The sequence below is a fragment of the Pseudophryne corroboree genome, chromosome 1 (assembly GCF_028390025.1).
Source record: "Pseudophryne corroboree isolate aPseCor3 chromosome 1, aPseCor3.hap2, whole genome shotgun sequence".
In the NCBI taxonomy this organism is placed as follows: domain Eukaryota; kingdom Metazoa; phylum Chordata; class Amphibia; order Anura; family Myobatrachidae; genus Pseudophryne; species Pseudophryne corroboree.
Genome location: NC_086444.1, coordinates 1,125,991,153 through 1,126,013,042, shown reverse-complemented (window position 1 = coordinate 1,126,013,042; position 21,890 = coordinate 1,125,991,153). Strand labels below are relative to the sequence as shown.

Genomic DNA, 21,890 nt, shown 5'->3' with positions numbered 1-21,890 from the left:
TGTTGTGCCTAACATCACAACTGGGCGGGTATTTACATGTGCCCACCCAGTTGAGATTTCAGTCACTAGCAGCCCCTGCCACAGGTGTACGGGCAGACCGCCCATACACACAGTCAGATGCACTGATATTTCTGTAGATATATTGGCCATCGGCTGTGCTGCACGGCTGGCACGTTATATCTGAACGACCTTGATCACAGACATATTGGGGGTACATGCCCGCTGTCGAACTCTCAATATATCAGCCATTCGATTGAATGGCCGATATATCACTCAGTGTATACCCAGCTGAACACTGCTAAGCACTGATTGGCTGTACTGTGCGTACTATAATAATAAACCCTTCTAATTTTGTAAATGTTACTACATTAAATACAGTGCTACAGCATGAGAGCTGTGGCATTACCCTTACATTAGCATAAGTTCTAGTGCAAGTTAGGCAATAAATAGCAGGGAGTATGAGTTTTATATACTTTATTCAGGTAAATAGATTAACATACAGAGGATGAACCTCAGTAGCTCTAATACAGACTGGTATGTATAGCTATATAGGTAAGAAGACTGAAGTAGCTAGATATTCTGCAAATGCATGTAAATTAGATATCAACATAATGTACTTGCCTGTTCCTGCGGGAGACGCACGATTTTCTCGGCACCCTACAAAGTGTGGGCACTCCTCTCGCATTCTGCCCACTTCCTAATGATGTGGGCATAATGCAAAGATAAATACAGTGCATCTGCAATTCCTGTGGAGGGTGTGGGGCCTAATTATGCAATTCTGTGGTAACTGCGTCATTTTAGCCCCATCCCGTATGCAAATAGGATCCAATCACTGCAATTTTTCTTTTGAGGTGGTAGGTCCAAATGATGCGATTAGCCTAGCCCCGCCCACATCACCACCCACATGCTTTAGCTATCTGGGAATCTCCTGGAGAGGAAATATTCTATGTAGGTAGGTATGGGTAACAATGCTGAAGTAGGATATACTGGCAATGCTTGTAAATAAGCTGTACAGGTAATAGGGCTGAAGCAGTGATTTGCACACTGATAGCAGAGTCCAAAAACAAGCCAAGACCAGGAATTCCAGAATAACCCACCCAAAGGTCAGGATACCAGATAATCAGTCTGGAATAAGCAGCAGACTCAGTAAATGCAGTGCAAGCACTAGATGCCCAACAAGAGCTTCTCCCAGCTCTGATGCAACAGGTCCCTCATAAACGATAACATTAAATGCTGATCAGGGACAGCTGGAGGGGGATCACCCCAGAGTGGCCATGCTCAGGCAGCTGAACAAATGCTCACTGAGCCTAATCAGGGAGAACAGACACCTCAAAGCTTATCGCTACTGAAATCATCTACAGCACAGGTTCTCAAACTCGGTCCTCAGGACCCCACACGGTTCATGTTTTGCAGGTCACCTGTAGATTTTTAAAATGTGACAGTTGGTGATACACAGTGCACCTGCTGTGTGACATGGAAAACGTGAACTGTGTGGGGTCCTGAGGACCGAGTTTGAAAACCACTGATCTACAGGAATGTAACACCCCAAATCCCTGACACTATGGGGGGAATTCAATTGGACTTGAGGTTTAGTCCGCATAATACCCTTGCGCCCGATTTTGGATTACTGCAGGTATGCGCTTTCCCGATACCCGCGGTATCCAATAAAAAAACATAACTGCATGTTGAGTTTTCAGCTTTGAAAACCCTGCTGTGCGAGAAATAAAAAGAAATAATGATACTTACTGGTCTGGGGGTCTCCCCACCATTATCCCACTGGGTAGGAGGCTGCTGGAGGTGAGGGGGCTCCTGGGAGGGGAAGTGGCTGGTGGAATATGTAGTTCTCCCTGCTGCTGCCTCCCGGGGGGAATCACATACACACAAGAGGTGTCACATACACAGTGGGACACATACACAGTGGGACGGACACACACACACACACACACACACACACACACACACCCCCCCCCCCCCCCCAGAAGACCAGCTCCCAACGCTGGATGAAGAAGACTGCTTCGGAAGGTGATTGGTTGTCTAATTAAGCTAATTGGAAACTCCCAGTTGCTTAAATAGTTCTTGGGGTGGGGGAGCTGCAAGGGTGCCAGAGCAAGTCCCGGTGATTTTTCCTAAGAGTAAAGATTTTAGGAAAAATCAGACTTGCTCTGGGGGTGTGTGAAAATAAATGCTGTGATTTCTGTGAATAGAACAGTACGGCTACGAGGGGGGTGGGGTGTTAAATCTACCTCACTCATCTGAATTTTCCCTGATGGTTGGAACTCTTTTAACCTGGCAAAAATATATACTTTTGGGGGGTATTCTTGGGAACTTATTCATGAAAATGAAAACATGAAATGCCCCAGCTCATTATCCAGCATCTGTCTGTGGGCTGACAAGTTGAAATTACATATAAGTGATGTCTCCGTTCTATCACATGTGATCTGTAACTTCTACTGTAAAGGTAAAATGTGACACTTATCACAGCCAAAAGATATTATGAGCTAAATGAATATAAAATGATCTTTTCTGAAAATGTTGAACTAAGGGGGTCATTCTGAGTTGTTCGCTCGTTATTTTTTTCTCGCAACGGAGCGATTAGTCGCTAATGCGCATGTGCAATGTCCGCAGTGCGACTGCGCCAAGTAAATTTGCTATGCAGTTAGGTATTTTACTCACGGCATTACGAGTTTTTTTCTTCGTTCTGGTGATCGTAATGTGATTGACAGGAAGTGGGTGTTTCTGGGCGGAAACTGTCCGTTTTATGGGTGTGTGTGAAAAAACGCTACCGTTTCTGGGAAAAACGCGGGAGTGGCTGGAGAAACGGAGGAGTGTCTGGGCGAACGCTGGGTGTGTTTGTGACGTCAAACCAGGAACGAAACTGACTGAACTGATCGCAGATGCTGAGTAAGTCTGGAGCTACTCAGAAACTGCTAAGAAGTGTCTATTCGCAATTCTGCTAATCTTTCGTTCGCAATTTTGATAAGCTAAGATTCACTCCCAGTAGGCGGCGGCTTAGCGTGTGCAAAGCTGCTAAAACTCGGAATGACCCCCTAAGTGTATTAGTCATGCTATACAAATAACCTCAATTTCTGAAGTGAGATTTGCTGTACTATTTCCTTGGTTAAGGGAGAATGAGATATCAGGTATATAAAGGAATAGTTCTTAGAGAATAAATCACAGACTATATTTACCTGGTTTCACCTTACGTGGAAGTATATTAGGAAAAATAATATCTCTGGTATCACTGATTCCTTCAGTCAAAACAGGTGATATTTATATCAACGATTTAGCAATATGGACATATGAGTTGAGTTGACTAAGGGCCCATTTCAGAGAAGTACGTTAATGCAATTGCAACTTTCTCCTCAACGCAACTGCTAATATCAGCAAGTGAAGCTGCCACCCAGAAAAGAGACGCCCACTGGAGTTATCACAACTCATTCGCAATTGCGTACACATACACAGCCTATATGCAAGAACAAGGAACATTGGGGGGTCATTCAGAGTTGATCGCTCGCTAGCAGTTTTTAGCAGTCGTGCAAACGCTATGCCGCCGCCCCCTGGGAGTGTATTTTAGCTTAGCAGAAGTGCGAACGAAAGGATCACAGAGCGACTACAATTTTTTTTTTGCAGTTTTAGAGTAGCTCCAGACCTACTCAGCGCTTGCGATCACTTCAGACCATTCAGTTCCGGATTTGACGTCACAAACACGCCCTGCCACGCCTGCATTTTTCCTGAAAACGGTCAGTTGACACCCAGAAACGCCCCTTCCTGTCAATCACTCTGCGGCTAGCAGTGCGACTGAAAAGTTTTGCTAGACCTTGTGTAAAACGACATCGGCCGTTGTGAAAGTACGTTACGCGTGTGCATTGCGCCACATACACATGCGCAGAAGTGCCGTTTTTTTGCATCATCGCTGTGCAGCAAACATTTTCAGCTAGCAATCAACTCGGAATGACCCCCATTGGGCTTAAGTGTAGCCCTATGGCTGCGCAGACTGGACTCGGCAGTAGCCACCATGTTTTTGTACGTTAGAGGTCGTAGTTCACATCAGATACACGCCCCGATAATGGCCATAACACTCCTGCATTTTTGCTGCCACTCCCAGTTAACACCCCCAGTCACTTACTGTCAATCACTTTGCAATGAAATTCTCTTTGCATGTGGGTTTGCAGCAGCACCTTGATGCATGCGCAAAGTGATCGCAGCACATGCGTAGTCTGCCGATAATCGCTCAGTTCCGTGGAACATCGGTTTGCGTCCATCTCTGAATCAGGCCCTAAGTTCCTAGACAAAATCATTAGTCACATTTCTTACCTGTCCAAATATCTCTGGCAGACCCAACACTTGACCAGTGAAGACTCCCACACAAATCAGTATTGCAGTGATCTGACCCAGCGACCCTCGGATTCTCTTTGGTGAAATCTCATTAAGATACATAGGGAGAGTGCTGAGAGCTATTCCTGGAGCAAAATGAAAAATGAGTTTTCAGAAAAAGTTCTCTTCTATAGTATCTACTATTATTATAACAACAAATGTACCATATATGGTAAAACAGATTCACAATGTGATAGCAAAATAGGGGTATACATCATTCTAAATAATTTCCATTCATAATCAGTAGCGGATCTTGCTACGGGCACATGGGATTTTTGCCCGGGGCGCCGCCTTCCGGAGGGCGCCGCCGCCGTAGCAAGATCCGCTACTGATGGTGCCCCCCTGTGCTGTGCTGTCACAGCTGTGTGGTGCGCAATGCGCTGCACGGCAGTGTGGGAGCGGCACATAGACACTAGGGGTCATAATTGACCTCTAGAGTCTATGCTGTGCTATGGGAGAGACGTCATGACGTCTCTCCCATAGATCAGAGGAGCGGCACCGGCGGCCGGAGATGGAGATGGAGGTAAGCAGCGGTCGGGAATCAGGAGCGGGGATGGTGAGTATTAATTAATTAATTTTTGTTTTGTTTTGTAAGTGGTACAAACGGGGGCACAAGTCTACAGGGGGCACAAACGAGGGCACAACTCTACAGGGGGCATACCTGACCATGCCCCTTTATGAAGCCACACCCCTATTTTTGCCCAGGGCGCCACAAGGGCTAGAACCGGCCCTGTTCATAATGATACAGATGTGTTCTCATACAACTAGTCTCAATATGCCATATGATGTGAGACGCCTGGCTCAGTGAGATGCTCAGGAACGAGCAGCATACAGTCCTTTTTGTTTACATTTTGTGACTTATTTGCATTGCAGATGCAGCAAAACACCACTTACAGTTTACCAGAGACGCCAGGCTGTGACTTCAACTGCATAGGAATTATTTTTAAACACATTCAAAGTCGCATATGAAGCACAACGGAACTTGACGTGAGAAAAAGCTGCAGCCGTTGCATCATAGCACTTCGTACGCAGATTCAGACTCAGTCGCATTGGTGTAGATCATTAGATCTACACTAAAAAGGTCTATAGTCAATAGGTCGACCACTGGTTGACATGTATTAGGTTGATAGGGTCAAAAGGTCGACAAGGTCAAAAGGTCAACATGGAATAGGTAGACAGTAGAAAAGGTTGATAGGTTCAAAAGGTCGACATGGAAATGGTTGCCACAAAAAAGGATAACACAATTTTTGTTTTGTTTTTTGGGTGTCACTTCTCTGCCACAAAAAAAAGCCCTATTAGTTTACCGTGCCCCCTTGCATGGCAAGAAATCTTCTCGTATGGTTACTATTCCCACTAGTAGTCCACATGTATGAAAAAGTAAAAAAAAACTGGAATAAAAACAAACTTTGTCATGTTGACTTTTTGGACCTGTTGCCCCTTTGATCTGTCTACCATTTAAATGTTGTCCTATGACCAGGGGTTAAAGTGTGTGTGTGGGGGGGGGGGGGGGGACGAGGTGGAACTGAGTTCCACCACCTGTAATGGGCAACCTCCATTGCCCTGCACAGTAATTCCAACAGAAAAGACCACCCCATCATCTGCGTCAATTGATGATACAGGCGGCACTAGTGTTGCTGATGAGCTGCAGCCAGCTACTCCTTCCTCAGGTCCTGGTGCCTCCATGGTCCTCCTCCAAGGGTTCCACCAACTCACCAGGATCACTTTTAGCCCTGCCTATGACCATGTCGTTCTAATGCATGTCGACCATTAGTGGTTGACCTATTGACTGTAGACCTTTTTAGTGTAGATCTACAGACCGGATACAGATGTACAAATGACACACATGAAATTGATCAGTGTAATCTAGCAGAGTAGTTCTGTTGCTTCCAGTTGTATTATTGAAGACGCACATTTTGAGCGAATATGATGCTCTGTCCGGCCAAGTTTGTCATGACTGAAGCCACAGTGTATCAGGACACAACTGTATTAGCCATTTACAAGAAAAGTATTTATATAGCTAAAGTTGAGTGTAAAAATAATCGGCTACTATGGGTCTTGGAAAAAGAAAAAGTCCTCAGCAAAATATTTCTATAAATAATTCTATGTAGCCGTACCTAAAACTTGTAGTGTTTCCTCAGCAAGGTCATATACAGCACAGTCTTTGTTATTTACGCTAGTGACTCTTATTAATTATTATTATCAGTTATTTTATTTATATAGCGCACACATCAGTACTTTACAGAGACTATTTGGCCATTCACATCAGTGTAGCTTACAGTCTATATTCCTTACCATATGCACACACATTCTTGCTAGGGTTAATTTTGTTAGAAACCAATTAACCTACCAGTATATTTTTGGATTGTGGGAAGAAACCGGAGTACCCGGAGGAAACCCACACAAGCACGGGGAGAATATACAAACTCCACACCCTAAGGCTGTTAGGCAGTAATGCTAACCATTACACCATCCGTTCTGACTCATACGCACTGTCTATTTGGAGACAGTTAGCCAAAGACTGCCGAGTCTATTTATTAATACTCAGCACTAATGCTGGGTACACACTAGAATGACTTGCAAATGAGTGATGTCCTTAAAGATTTCCCTTGAACTCCCCGGTAGCTCCCTGGCACACCTTGACAAACGATATAGGGGGTTATTCAGACATGATTGCGGTTGTGCGAATTCACAAGCCGAATGATTATCGATTGACAGCGCATGTTTATAGAGATGAGCGCCTGAAATTTTTCGGGTTTTGTGTTTTGGTTTTGGGTTCGGTTCCGCGGCCGTGTTTTGGGTTCGAACGCGTTTTGGCAAAACCTCACCGAATTTTTTTTGTCGGATTCGGGTGTGTTTTGGATTCGGGTGTTTTTTTCAAAAAACACTAAAAAACAGCTTAAATCATAGAATTTGGGGGTCATTTTGATCCCAAAGTATTATTAACCTCAAAAACCATAATTTACACTCATTTTCAGTCTATTCTGAATACCTCACACCTCACAATATTATTTTTAGTCCTAAAATTTGCACCGAGGTCGCTGTGTGAGTAAGATAAGCGACCCTAGTGGCCGACACAAACACCGGGCCCATCTAGGAGTGGCACTGCAGTGTCACGCAGGATGTCCCTTCCAAAAAACCCTCCCCAAACAGCACATGACGCAAAGAAAAAAAGAGGCGCAATGAGGTAGCTGTGTGAGTAAGATTAGCGACCCTAGTGGCCGACACAAACACCGGGCCCATCTAGGAGTGGCACTGCAGTGTCACGCAGGATGGCCCTTCCAAAAAACCCTCCCCAAACAGCACATGACGCAAAGAAAAAAAGAGGCGCAATGAGGTAGCTGTGTGAGTAAGATTAGCGACCCTAGTGGCCGACACAAACACCGGGCCCATCTAGGAGTGGCACTGCAGTGTCACGCAGGATGTCCCTTCCAAAAAACCCTCCCCAAACAGCACATGACGCAAAGAAAAAAAGAGGCGCAATGAGGTAGCTGTGTGAGTAAGATTAGCGACCCTAGTGGCCGACACAAACACCGGGCCCATCTAGGAGTGGCACTGCAGTGTCACGCAGGATGTCCCTTCCAAAAAACCCTCCCCAAACAGCACATGACGCAAAGAAAAAAAGAGGCGCAATGAGGTAGCTGTGTGAGTAAGATTAGCGACCCTAGTGGCCGACACAAACACCGGGCCCATCTAGGAGTGGCACTGCAGTGTCACGCAGGATGTCCCTTCCAAAAAACCCTCCCCAAACAGCACATGACGCAAAGAAAAAAAGAGGCGCAATGAGGTAGCTGACTGTGTGAGTAAGATTAGCGACCCTAGTGGCCGACACAAACACCGGGCCCATCTAGGAGTGGCACTGCAGTGTCACGCAGGATGTCCCTTCCAAAAAACCCTCCCCAATCAGCACATGATGCAAAGAAAAAGAAAAGAAAAAAGAGGTGCAAGATGGAATTGTCCTTGGGCCCTCCCACCCACCCTTATGTTGTATAAACAAAACAGGACATGCACACTTTAACCAACCCATCATTTCAGTGACAGGGTCTGCCACACGACTGTGACTGATATGACGGGTTGGTTTGGACCCCCCCCAAAAAAGAAGCAATTAATCTCTCCTTGCACAAACTGGCTCTACAGAGGCAAGATGTCCACCTCATCTTCACCCTCCGATATATCACCGTGTACATCCCCCTCCTCACAGATTATCAATTCTTCCCCACTGGAATCCACCATCTCAGCTCCCTGTGTACTTTGTGGAGGCAATTGCTGCTGGTCAATGTCTCCGCGGAGGAATTGATTATAATTCATTTTAATGAACATCATCTTCTCCACATTTTCTGGATGTAACCTCGTACGCCGATTGCTGACAAGGTGAGCGGCGGCACTAAACACTCTTTCGGAGTACACACTTGTGGGAGGGCAACTTAGGTAGAATAAAGCCAGTTTGTGCAAGGGCCTCCAAATTGCCTCTTTTTCCTGCCAGTATAAGTACGGACTGTGTGACGTGCCTACTTGGATGCGGTCACTCATATAATCCTCCACCATTCTATCAATGTTGAGAGAATCATATGCAGTGAGAGTAGACGACATGTCCGTAATCGTTGTCAGGTCCTTCAGTCCGGACCAGATGTCAGCATCAGCAGTCGCTCCAGACTGCCCTGCATCACCGCCAGCGGGTGGGCTCGGAATTCTGAGCCTTTTCCTCGCACCCCCAGTTGCGGGAGAATGTGAAGGAGGAGATGTTGACAGGTCGCGTTCCGCTTGACTTGACAATTTTGTCACCAGCAGGTCTTTCAACCCCAGCAGACCTGTGTCTGCCGGAAAGAGAGATCCAAGGTAGGCTTTAAATCTAGGATCGAGCACGGTGGCCAAAATGTAGTGGTCTGATTTCAACAGATTGACCACCCGTGAATCCTTGTTAAGCGAATTAAGGGCTGCATCCACAAGTCCCACATGCCTAGCGGAATCGCTCCCTCTTAGCTCCTTCTTCAATGCCTCCAGCTTCTTCTGCAAAAGCCTGATGAGGGGAATGACCTGACTCAGGCTGGCAGTGTCTGAACTGACTTCACGTGTGGCAAGTTCAAAGGGCATCAGAACCTTGCACAACGTTGAAATCATTCTCCACTGCACTTGAGACAGGTGCATTCCACCTCCTATATCGTGCTCAATTGTATAGGCTTGAATGGCCTTTTGCTGCTCCTCCAACCTCTGAAGCATATAGAGGGTTGAATTCCACCTCGTTACCACTTCTTGCTTCAGATGATGGCAGGGCAGGTTCAGTAGTTTTTGGTGGTGCTCCAGTCTTCTGTACGTGGTGCCTGTACGCCGAAAGTGTCCCGCAATTTTTCTGGCCACCGACAGCATCTCTTGCACGCCCCTGTCGTTTTTTAAAAAATTCTGCACCACCAAATTCAAGGTATGTGCAAAACATGGGACGTGCTGGAATTTGCCCATATTTAATGCACACACAATATTGCTGGCGTTGTCCGATGCCACAAATCCACAGGAGAGTCCAATTGGGGTAAGCCATTCCGCGATGATCTTCCTCAGTTGCCGTAAGAGGTTTTCAGCTGTGTGCGTATTCTGGAAAGCGGTGATACAAAGCGTAGCCTGCCTAGGAAAGAGTTGGCGTTTGCGAGATGCTGCTACTGGTGCCGCCGCTGCTGTTCTTGCGGCGGGAGTCCATACATCTACCCAGTGGGCTGTCACAGTCATATAGTCCTGACCCTGCCCTGCTCCACTTGTCCACATGTCCGTGGTTAAGTGGACATTGGGTACAACTGCATTTTTTAGGACACTGGTGAGTCTTTTTCTGACGTCCGTGTACATTCTCGGTATCGCCTGCCTAGAGAAGTGGAACCTAGATGGTATTTGGTAACGGGGGCACACTGCCTCAATAAATTGTCTAGTTCCCTGTGAACTAACGGCGGATACCGGACGCACGTCTAACACCAACATAGTTGTCAAGGCCTCAGTTATCCGCTTTGCAGTAGGATGACTGCTGTGATATTTCATCTTCCTCGCAAAGGACTGTTGAACAGTCAATTGCTTACTGGAAGTAGTACAAGTGGGCTTACGACTTCCCCTCTGGGATGACCATCGACTCCCAGCGGCAACAACAGCAGCGCCAGCAGCAGTAGGCGTTACACGCAAGGATGCATCGGAGGAATCCCAGGCAGGAGAGGACTCGTCAGAATTGCCAGTGACATGGCCTGCAGGACTATTGGCATTCCTGGGGAAGGAGGAAATTGACACTGAGGGAGTTGGTGGGGTGGTTTGCGTGAGCTTGGTTACAAGAGGAAGGGATTTACTGGTCAGTGGACTGCTTCCGCTGTCACCCAAAGTTTTTGAACTTGTCACTGACTTATTATGAATGCGCTGCAGGTGACGTATAAGGGAGGATGTTCCGAGGTGGTTAACGTCCTTACCCCTACTTATTACAGCTTGACAAAGGGAACACACGGCTTGACACCTGTTGTCCGCATTTCTGGTGAAATACCTCCACACCGAAGAGCTGATTTTTTTGGTATTTTCACCTGGCATGTCAACGGCCATATTCCTCCCACGGACAACAGGTGTCTCCCCGGGTGCCTGACTTAAACAAACCACCTCACCATCAGAATCCTCCTGGTCAATTTCCTCCCCAGCGCCAGCAACACCCATATCCTCCTCATCCTGGTGTACTTCAACACTGACATCTTCAATCTGACTATCAGGAACTGGACTGCGGGTGCTCCTTCCAGCACTTGCAGGGGGCGTGCAAATGGTGGAAGGCGCATGCTCTTCACGTCCAGTGTTGGGAAGGTCAGGCATCGCAACCGACACAATTGGACTCTCCTTGTGGATTTGGGATTTCGAAGAATGCACAGTTCTTTGCTGTGCTGCTTTTGCCAGCTTGAGTCTTTTCATTTTTCTAGCGAGAGGCTGAGTGCTTCCATCCTCATGTGAAGCTGAACCACTAGCCATGAACATAGGCCAGGGCCTCAGCCGTTCCTTGCCACTCCGTGTGGTAAATGGCATATTGGCAAGTTTACGCTTCTCCTCCGACAATTTTATTTTAGGTTTTGGAGTCCTTTTTTTTCTGATATTTGGTGTTTTGGATTTGACATGCTCTGTACTATGACATTGGGCATCGGCCTTGGCAGACGACGTTGCTGGCATTTCATCGTCTCGGCCATGACTAGTGGCAGCAGCTTCAGCACGAGGTGGAAGTGGATCTTGATCTTTCCCTAATTTTGGAACCTCAACATTTTTGTTCTCCATATTTTAATAGGCACAACTAAAAGGCACCTCAGGTAAACAATGGAGATGGATACTAGTATACAATTATGGACTGCCTGCCGACTGCAGACACAGAGGTAGCCACAGCCGTGAACTACCGTACTGTACTGTGTCTGCAGCTAATATAGACTGGTTGATAAAGAGAAGATGTCTATGTAACTATGTATGTATAAAGAAGACTGAAAAAAATCCACGGTTAGGTGGTATACAATTATGGACGGACTGCCTGCCGAGTGCAGACACAGAGGTAGCCACAGCCGTGAACTACCGTACTGTACTGTGTCTGCAGCTAATATAGACTGGTTGATAAAGAGAAGATGTCTATGTAACTATGTATGTATAAAGAAGAATGAAAAAAATCCACGGTTAGGTGGTATTACAATTATGGACGGACTGCCTGCCGAGTGCAGAGACACAGAGGTAGCCACAGCCGTGAACTACCGTACTGTGTCTGCTGCGACTGGATGATAAATGATATAAAAAATATATATATATCACTACTGCAGCCGGACAGGTATATATTATATATTATATAATGACGGACCTGCTGGACACTGTCTGTCAGCAGAATGAGTTTTATTTTTATAGAATAAAAAAAAAAAAAACACACAAGTGAAGTCACACGACGAGTGTTTAACTTTTTCAGGCAATCACAATATAAGTATACTACTAACTATACTGGTGGTCAGTGTGGTCAGGTCACTGGTCAGTCACACTGGCAGTGGCACTCCTGCAGCAAAAGTGTGCACTGTTTAATTTTAATATAATATGTACTCCTGGCTCCTGCTATAACCTATAACTGGCACTGCAGTAGTGCTCCCCAGTCTCCCCCACAATTATAAGCTGTGTGAGCTGAGCAGTCAGACAGATATATAATATATATAGATGATGCAGCACACTGGCCTGAGCCTGAGCAGTGCACACAGATATGGTATGTGACTGACTGAGTCACTGTGTGTTAGAGATGAGCGCCTGAAATTTTTCGGGTTTTGTGTTTTGGGTTCGGTTCCGCGGCCGTGTTTTGGGTTCGAACGCGTTTTGGCAAAACCTCACCGAATTTTTTTTGTCGGATTCGGGTGTGTTTTGGATTCGGGTGTTTTTTCAAAAAACACTAAAAAACAGCTTAAATCATAGAATTTGGGGGTCATTTTGATCCCAAAGTATTATTAACCTCAAAAACCATAATTTACACTCATTTTCAGTCTATTCTGAATACCTCACACCTCACAATATTATTTTTAGTCCTAAAATTTGCACCGAGGTCGCTGTGTGAGTAAGATAAGCGACCCTAGTGGCCGACACAAACACCGGGCCCATCTAGGAGTGGCACTGCAGTGTCACGCAGGATGTCCCTTCCAAAAAACCCTCCCCAAACAGCACATGACGCAAAGAAAAAAAGAGGCGCAATGAGGTAGCTGTGTGAGTAAGATTAGCGACCCTAGTGGCCGACACAAACACCGGGCCCATCTAGGAGTGGCACTGCAGTGTCACGCAGGATGGCCCTTCCAAAAAACCCTCCCCAAACAGCACATGACGCAAAGAAAAAAAGAGGCGCAATGAGGTAGCTGTGTGAGTAAGATTAGCGACCCTAGTGGCCGACACAAACACCGGGCCCATCTAGGAGTGGCACTGCAGTGTCACGCAGGATGTCCCTTCCAAAAAACCCTCCCCAAACAGCACATGACGCAAAGAAAAAAAGAGGCGCAATGAGGTAGCTGTGTGAGTAAGATTAGCGACCCTAGTGGCCGACACAAACACCGGGCCCATCTAGGAGTGGCACTGCAGTGTCACGCAGGATGTCCCTTCCAAAAAACCCTCCCCAATCAGCACATGATGCAAAGAAAAAGAAAAGAAAAAAGAGGTGCAAGATGGAATTGTCCTTGGGCCCTCCCACCCACCCTTATGTTGTATAAACAAAACAGGACATGCACACTTTAAGCAACCCATCATTTCAGTGACAGGGTCTGCCACACGACTGTGACTGATATGACGGGTTGGTTTGGACCCCCCCCAAAAAAGAAGCAATTAATCTCTCCTTGCACAAACTGGCTCTACAGAGGCAAGATGTCCACCTCATCTTCACCCTCCGATATATCACCGTGTACATCCCCCTCCTCACAGATTATCAATTCGTCCCCAATGGAATCCACCATCTCAGCTCCCTGTGTACTTTGTGGAGGCAATTGCTGCTGGTCAATGTCTCCGCGGAGGAATTGATTATAATTCATTTTAATGAACATCATCTTCTCCACATTTTCTGGATGTAACCTCGTACGCCGATTGCTGACAAGGTGAGCGGCGGCACTAAACACTCTTTCGGAGTACACACTTGTGGGAGGGCAACTTAGGTAGAATAAAGCCAGTTTGTGCAAGGGCCTCCAAATTGCCTCTTTTTCCTGCCAGTATAAGTACGGACTGTGTGACGTGCCTACTTGGATGCGGTCACTCATATAATCCTCCACCATTCTATCAATGTTGAGAGAATCATATGCAGTGACAGTAGACGACATGTCCGTAATCGTTGTCAGGTCCTTCAGTCCGGACCAGATGTCAGCATCAGCAGTCGCTCCAGACTGCCCTGCATCACCGCCAGCGGGTGGGCTCGGAATTCTGAGCCTTTTCCTCGCACCCCCAGTTGCGGGAGAATGTGAAGGAGGAGATGTTGACAGGTCGCGTTCCGCTTGACTTGACAATTTTGTCACCAGCAGGTCTTTCAACCCCAGCAGACCTGTGTCTGCCGGAAAGAGAGATCCAAGGTAGGCTTTAAATCTAGGATCGAGCACGGTGGCCAAAATGTAGTGCTCTGATTTCAACAGATTGACCACCCGTGAATCCTTGTTAAGCGAATTAAGGGCTGCATCCACAAGTCCCACATGCCTAGCGGAATCGCTCCCTTTTAGCTCCTTCTTCAATGCCTCCAGCTTCTTCTGCAAAAGCCTGATGAGGGGAATGACCTGACTCAGGCTGGCAGTGTCTGAACTGACTTCACGTGTGGCAAGTTCAAAGGGCATCAGAACCTTGCACAACGTTGAAATCATTCTCCACTGCACTTGAGACAGGTGCATTCCACCTACTATATCGTGCTCAATTGTATAGGCTTGAATGGCCTTTTGCTGTTCCTCCAACCTCTGAAGCATATAGAGGGTTGAATTCCACCTCGTTACCACTTCTTGCTTCAGATGATGGCAGGGCAGGTTCAGTAGTTTTTGGTGGTGCTCCAGTCTTCTGTACGTGGTGCCTGTACGCCGAAAGTGTCCCGCAATTTTTCTGGCCACCGACAGCATCTCTTGCACGCCCCTGTCGTTTTTTAAAAAATTCTGCACCACCAAATTCAAGGTATGTGCAAAACATGGGACGTGCTGGAATTTGCCCATATTTAATGCACACACAATATTGCTGGCGTTGTCCGATGCCACAAATCCACAGGAGAGTCCAATTGGGGTAAGCCATTCCGCGATGATCTTCCTCAGTTGCCGTAAGAGGTTTTCAGCTGTGTGCGTATTCTGGAAAGCGGTGATACAAAGCGTAGCCTGCCTAGGAAAGAGTTGGCGTTTGCGAGATGCTGCTACTGGTGCCGCCGCTGCTGTTCTTGCGGCGGGAGTCCATACATCTACCCAGTGGGCTGTCACAGTCATATAGTCCTGACCCTGCCCTGCTCCACTTGTCCACATGTCCGTGGTTAAGTGGACATTGGGTACAACTGCATTTTTTAGGACACTGGTGAGTCTTTTTCTGACGTCCGTGTACATTCTCGGTATCGCCTGCCTAGAGAAGTGGAACCTAGATGGTATTTGGTAACGGGGGCACACTGCCTCAATAAATTGTCTAGTTCCCTGTGAACTAACGGCGGATACCGGACGCACGTCTAACACCAACATAGTTGTCAAGGACTCAGTTATCCGCTTTGCAGTAGGATGACTGCTGTGATATTTCATCTTCCTCGCAAAGGACTGTTGAACAGTCAATTGCTTACTGGAAGTAGTACAAGTGGGCTTACGACTTCCCCTCTGGGATGACCATCGACTCCCAGCGGCAACAACAGCAGCGCCAGCAGCAGTAGGCGTTACACGCAAGGATGCATCGGAGGAATCCCAGGCAGGAGAGGACTCGTCAGAATTGCCAGTGACATGGCCTGCAGGACTATTGGCATTCCTGGGGAAGGAGGAAATTGACACTGAGGGAGTTGGTGGGGTGGTTTGCGTGAGCTTGGTTACAAGAGGAAGGGATTTACTGGTCAGTGGACTGCTTCCGCTGTCACCCAAAGTTTTTGAACTTGTCACTGACTTATTATGAATGCGCTGCAGGTGACGTATAAGGGAGGATGTTCCGAGGTGGTTAACGTCCTTACCCCTACTTATTACAGCTTGACAAAGGGAACACACGGCTTGACACCTGTTGTCCGCATTTCTGGTGAAATACCTCCACACCGAAGAGCTGATTTTTTTGGTATTTTCACCTGGCATGTCAACGGCCATATTCCTCCCACGGACAACAGGTGTCTCCCCGGGTGCCTGACTTAAACAAACCACCTCACCATCAGAATCCTCCTGGTCAATTTCCTCCCCAGCGCCAGCAACACCCATATCCTCCTCATCCTGGTGTACTTCAACACTGACATCTTCAATCTGACTATCAGGAACTGGACTGCGGGTGCTCCTTCCAGCACTTGCAGGGGGCGTGCAAATGGTGGAAGGCGCATGCTCTTCACGTCCAGTGTTGGGAAGGTCAGGCATCGCAACCGACACAATTGGACTCTCCTTGTGGATTTGGGATTTCGAAGAATGCACAGTTCTTTGCTGTGCTGCTTTTGCCAGCTTGAGTCTTTTCATTTTTCTAGCGAGAGGCTGAGTGCTTCCATCCTCATGTGAAGCTGAACCACTAGCCATGAACATAGGCCAGGGCCTCAGCCGTTCCTTGCCACTCCGTGTGGTAAATGGCATATTGGCAAGTTTACGCTTCTCCTCCGACAATTTTATTTTAGGTTTTGGAGTCCTTTTTTTACTGATATTTGGTGTTTTGGATTTGACATGCTCTGTACTATGACATTGGGCATCGGCCTTGGCAGACGACGTTGCTGGCATTTCATCGTCTCGGCCATGACTAGTGGCAGCAGCTTCAGCACGAGGTGGAAGTGGATCTTGATCTTTCCCTAATTTTGGAACCTCAACATTTTTGTTCTCCATATTTTAATAGGCACAACTAAAAGGCACCTCAGGTAAACAATGGAGATGGATGGATTGGATACTAGTATACAATTATGGACGGGCTGCCGAGTGCCGACACAGAGGTAGCCACAGCCGTGAACTACCGCACTGTACTGTGTCTGCTGCTAATATATAGACTGGTTGATAAAGAGATAGTATACTCGTAACTAGTATGTATGTATAAAGAAAGAAAAAAAAACCACGGTTAGGTGGTATATACAATTATGGACGGGCTGCCGAGTGCCGACACAGAGGTAGCCACAGCCGTGAACTACCGCACTGTACTGTGTCTGCTGCTAATATATAGACTGGTTGATAAAGAGATAGTATACTCGTAACTAGTATGTATGTATAAAGAAAGAAAAAAAAACCACGGTTAGGTGGTATATACAATTATGGACGGGCTGCCGAGTGCCGACACAGAGGTAGCCACAGCCGTGAACTACCGCACTGTACTGTGTCTGCTGCTAATATAGACTGGTTGATAAAGAGATAGTATACTCGTAACTAGTATGTATGTATAAAGAAAGAAAAAAAAACCACGGTTAGGTGGTATATACAATTATGGACGGGCTGCCGAGTGCCGACACAGAGGTAGCCACAGCCGTGAACTACCGCACTGTACTGTGTCTGCTGCTAATATATAGACTGGTTGATAAAGAGATAGTATACTCGTAACTAGTATGTATGTATAAAGAAAGAAAAAAAAAACACGGTTAGGTGGTATATACAATTATGGACGGGCTGCCGAGTGCCGACACAGAGGTAGCCACAGCCGTGAACTACCGCACTGTACTGTGTCTGCTGCTAATATATAGACTGGTTGATAAAGAGATAGTATACTCGTAACTAGTATGTATGTATAAAGAAAGAAAAAAAAACCACGGTTAGGTGGTATATACAATTATGGACGGGCTGCCGAGTGCCGACACAGAGGTAGCCACAGCCGTGAACTACCGCACTGTACTGTGTCTGCTGCTAATATAGACTGGTTGATAAAGAGATAGTATACTCGTAACTAGTATGTATGTATAAAGAAAGAAAAAAAAACCACGGTTAGGTGGTATATACAATTATGGACGGGCTGCCGAGTGCCGACACAGAGGTAGCCACAGCCGTGAACTACCGCACTGTACTGTGTCTGCTGCTAATATATAGACTGGTTGATAAAGAGATAGTATACTCGTAACTAGTATGTATGTATAAAGAAAGAAAGAAAAACCACGGTTAGGTGGTATATACAATTATGGACGGGCTGCCGAGTGCCGACACAGAGGTAGCCACAGCCGTGAACTACCGCACTGTACTGTGTCTGCTGCTAATATATAGACTGGTTGATAAAGAGATAGTATACTCGTAACTAGTATGTATGTATAAAGAAAGAAAAAAAAACCACGGTTAGGTGGTATATACAATTATGGACGGGCTGCCGAGTGCCGACACAGAGGTAGCCACAGCCGTGAACTACCGCACTGTACTGTGTCTGCTGCTAATATAGACTGGTTGATAAAGAGATAGTATACTCGTAACTAGTATGTATGTATAAAGAAAGAAAAAAAAACCACGGTTAGGTGGTATATACAATTATGGACGGGCTGCCGAGTGCAGACACAGAGGTAGCCACAGCCGTGAACTACCGCACTGTACTGTGTCTGCTGCTAATATATAGACTGGTTGATAAAGAGATAGTATACTCGTAACTAGTATGTATGTATAAAGAAAGAAAAAAAAACCACGGTTAGGTGGTATATACAATTATGGACGGGCTGCCGAGTGCCGACACAGAGGTAGCCACAGCCGTGAACTACCGCACTGTACTGTGTCTGCTGCTAATATATAGACTGGTTGATAAAGAGATAGTATACTCGTAACTAGTATGTATGTATAAAGAAAGAAAAAAAAACCACGGTTAGGTGGTATATACAATTATGGACGGGCTGCCGAGTGCCGACACAGAGGTAGCCACAGCCGTGAACTACCGCACTGTACTGTGTCTGCTGCTAATATATAGACTGGTTGATAAAGAGATAGTATACTCGTAACTAGTATGTATGTATAAAGAAAGAAAAAAAAACCACGGTTAGGTGGTATATACAATTATGGACGGGCTGCCGAGTGCCGACACAGAGGTAGCCACAGCCGTGAACTACCGCACTGTACTGTGTCTGCTGCTAATATATAGACTGGTTGATAAAGAGATAGTATACTCGTAACTAGTATGTATGTATAAAGAAAGAAAAAAAAACCACGGTTAGGTGGTATATACAATTATGGACGGGCTGCCGAGTGCCGACACAGAGGTAGCCACAGCCGTGAACTACCGCACTGTACTGTGTCTGCTGCTAATATAGACTGGTTGATAAAGAGATAGTATACTACTAATATTATATATACTGGTGGTCAGGTCACTGGTCACTAGTCACACTGGCAGTGGCACTCCTGCAGCAAAAGTGTGCACTGTTTAATTTTAATATAATATTATGTACTCCTGGCTCCTGCTATAACCTATAACTGGCACTGCAGTAGTGCTCCCCAGTCTCCCCCACAATTATAAGCTGTGTGAGCTGAGCAGTCAGACAGATATATAATATATATAGATGATGCGGCACACTGGCCTGAGCCTGAGCAGTGCACACAGATATGGTATGTGACTGACTGAGTCACTGTGTGTATCGCTTTTTTCAGGCAGAGAACGGATATATTAAATAAACTGCACTGTGTGTCTGGTGGTCACTCACTATATAATATATTATGTACTCCTGGCTCCTGCTATAACCTATAACTGGCACTGCAGTAGTGCTCCCCAGTCTCCCCCACAATTATAAGCTGTGTGAGCTGAGCAGTCAGACAGATATATATAATATTATATATAGATAATAGATGATGCAGCACACTGGCCTGAGCCTGAGCAGTGCACACAGATATGGTATGTGACTGAGTCACTGTGTGCTGTGTATCGCTTTTTTCAGGCAGAGAACGGATTATAAATAAAACTGGTGGTCACTGGTCACTATCAGCAAAACTCTGCACTGTACTGAGTACTCCTAATGCTCCCCAAAATTAGTAAATCAAGTGTCTCTCTAATCTATTCTAAACGGAGAGGACGCCAGCCACGTCCTCTCCCTATCAATCTCAATGCACGTGTGAAAATGGCGGCGACGCGCGGCTCCTTATATAGAATCCGAGTCTCGCGATAGAATCCGAGCCTCGCGAGAATCCGACAGCGTCATGATGACGTTCGGGCGCGCTCGGGTTAACCGAGCAAGGCGGGAAGATCCGAGTCGCTCGGACCCGTGAAAAAAAACATGAAGTTCTGGCGGGTTCGGATTCAGAGAAACCGAACCCGCTCATCTCTACTGTGTGTATCGCTTTTTTCAGGCAGAGAACGGATATATTAAATAAACTGCACTGTGTGTCTGGTGGTCACTCACTATATAATATATTATGTACTCCTGGCTCCTGCTATAACCTATAACTGGCACTGCAGTAGTGCTCCCCAGTCTCCCCCACAATTATAAGCTGTGTGAGCTGAGCAGTCAGACAGATATATATAATATTATATATAGATAATAGATGATGCAGCACACTGGCCTGAGCCTGAGCAGTGCACACAGATATGGTATGTGACTGACTGAGTCACTGTGTGTATCGCTTTTTTCAGGCAGAGAACGGATATATTAAATAAACTGCACTGTGTGTCTGGTGGTCACTCACTATATAATATATTATGTACTCCTGGCTCCTGCTATAACCTATAACTGGCACTGCAGTAGTGCTCCCCAGTCTCCCCCACAATTATAAGCTGTGTGAGCTGAGCAGTCAGACAGATATATATAATATTATATATAGATAATAGATGATGCAGCACACTGGCCTGAGCCTGAGCAGTGCACACAGATATGGTATGTGACTGACTGAGTCACTGTGTGTATCGCTTTTTTCAGGCAGAGAACGGATATATTAAATAAACTGCACTGTGTGTCTGGTGGTCACTCACTATATAATATATTATGTACTCCTGGCTCCTGCTATAACCTATAACTGGCACTGCAGTAGTGCTCCCCAGTCTCCCCCACAATTATAAGCTGTGTGAGCTGAGCAGTCAGACAGATATATATAATATTATATATAGATAATAGATGATGCAGCACACTGGCCTGAGCCTGAGCAGTGCACACAGATATGGTATGTGACTGACTGAGTCACTGTGTGTATCGCTTTTTTCAGGCAGAGAACGGATATATTAAATAAACTGCACTGTGTGTCTGGTGGTCACTCACTATATAATATATTATGTACTCCTGGCTCCTGCTATAACCTATAACTGGCACTGCAGTAGTGCTCCCCAGTCTCCCCCACAATTATAAGCTGTGTGAGCTGAGCAGTCAGACAGATATATATAATATTATATATAGATAATAGATGATGCAGCACACTGGCCTGAGCCTGAGCAGTGCACACAGATATGGTATGTGACTGAGTCACTGTGTGCTGTGTATCGCTTTTTTCAGGCAGAGAACGGATTATAAAGTAAACTGCACTGTCCTCACTAGTAAACTCTCTCCACTCAGTCTCTACACTTCTACAGTAACAGTACTCCTCCTAGTCAGCTCCAGTAAATCTCTCTCAGTCTCTTATAATCTAAATGGAGAGGACGCCAGCCACGTCCTCTCCCTATCAATCTCAATGCACGTGTGAAAATTGCGGCGACGCGCGGCTCCTTATATAGAATCCGAGTCTCGCGATAGAATCCGAGCCTCGCGAGAATCCGACAGCGTCATGATGACGTTCGGGCGCGCTCGGGTTAACCGAGCAAGGCGGGAAGATCCGAGTCGCTCGGACCCGTGAAAAAAAACATGAAGTTCTGGCGGGTTCGGATTCAGAGAAACCGAACCCGCTCATCTCTACGCATGTATATGGATCGTAGTACGCAGACACGAGGGCAAACAACAAAAAAATCCAGCAACTTTTTTGATTGCTAGCCGTACGCAAGGTGATTGACAGGAAGCCAGCGTTTGGGCGTAGTAACTGGAT

The 21,890-nt window shown here is 46.2% G+C and overlaps 1 protein-coding gene across 4 annotated transcripts in view; it reads right to left on the bottom strand.

Annotated features, from left to right (window-relative positions):
- SLC2A9 (solute carrier family 2 member 9) overlaps positions 1-21,890 on the bottom strand; it is a 724,331-nt gene that overhangs the window by 539,168 nt on the left and 163,273 nt on the right. For all 4 annotated transcript variants that reach the window (XM_063923094.1, XM_063923104.1, XM_063923114.1 and 1 more), the window contains one exon: positions 4,315-4,460. In XM_063923094.1, the coding sequence (XP_063779164.1) occupies positions 4,315-4,460 (146 nt within the window). The remainder of the gene's footprint in view (positions 1-4,314; positions 4,461-21,890) is intronic.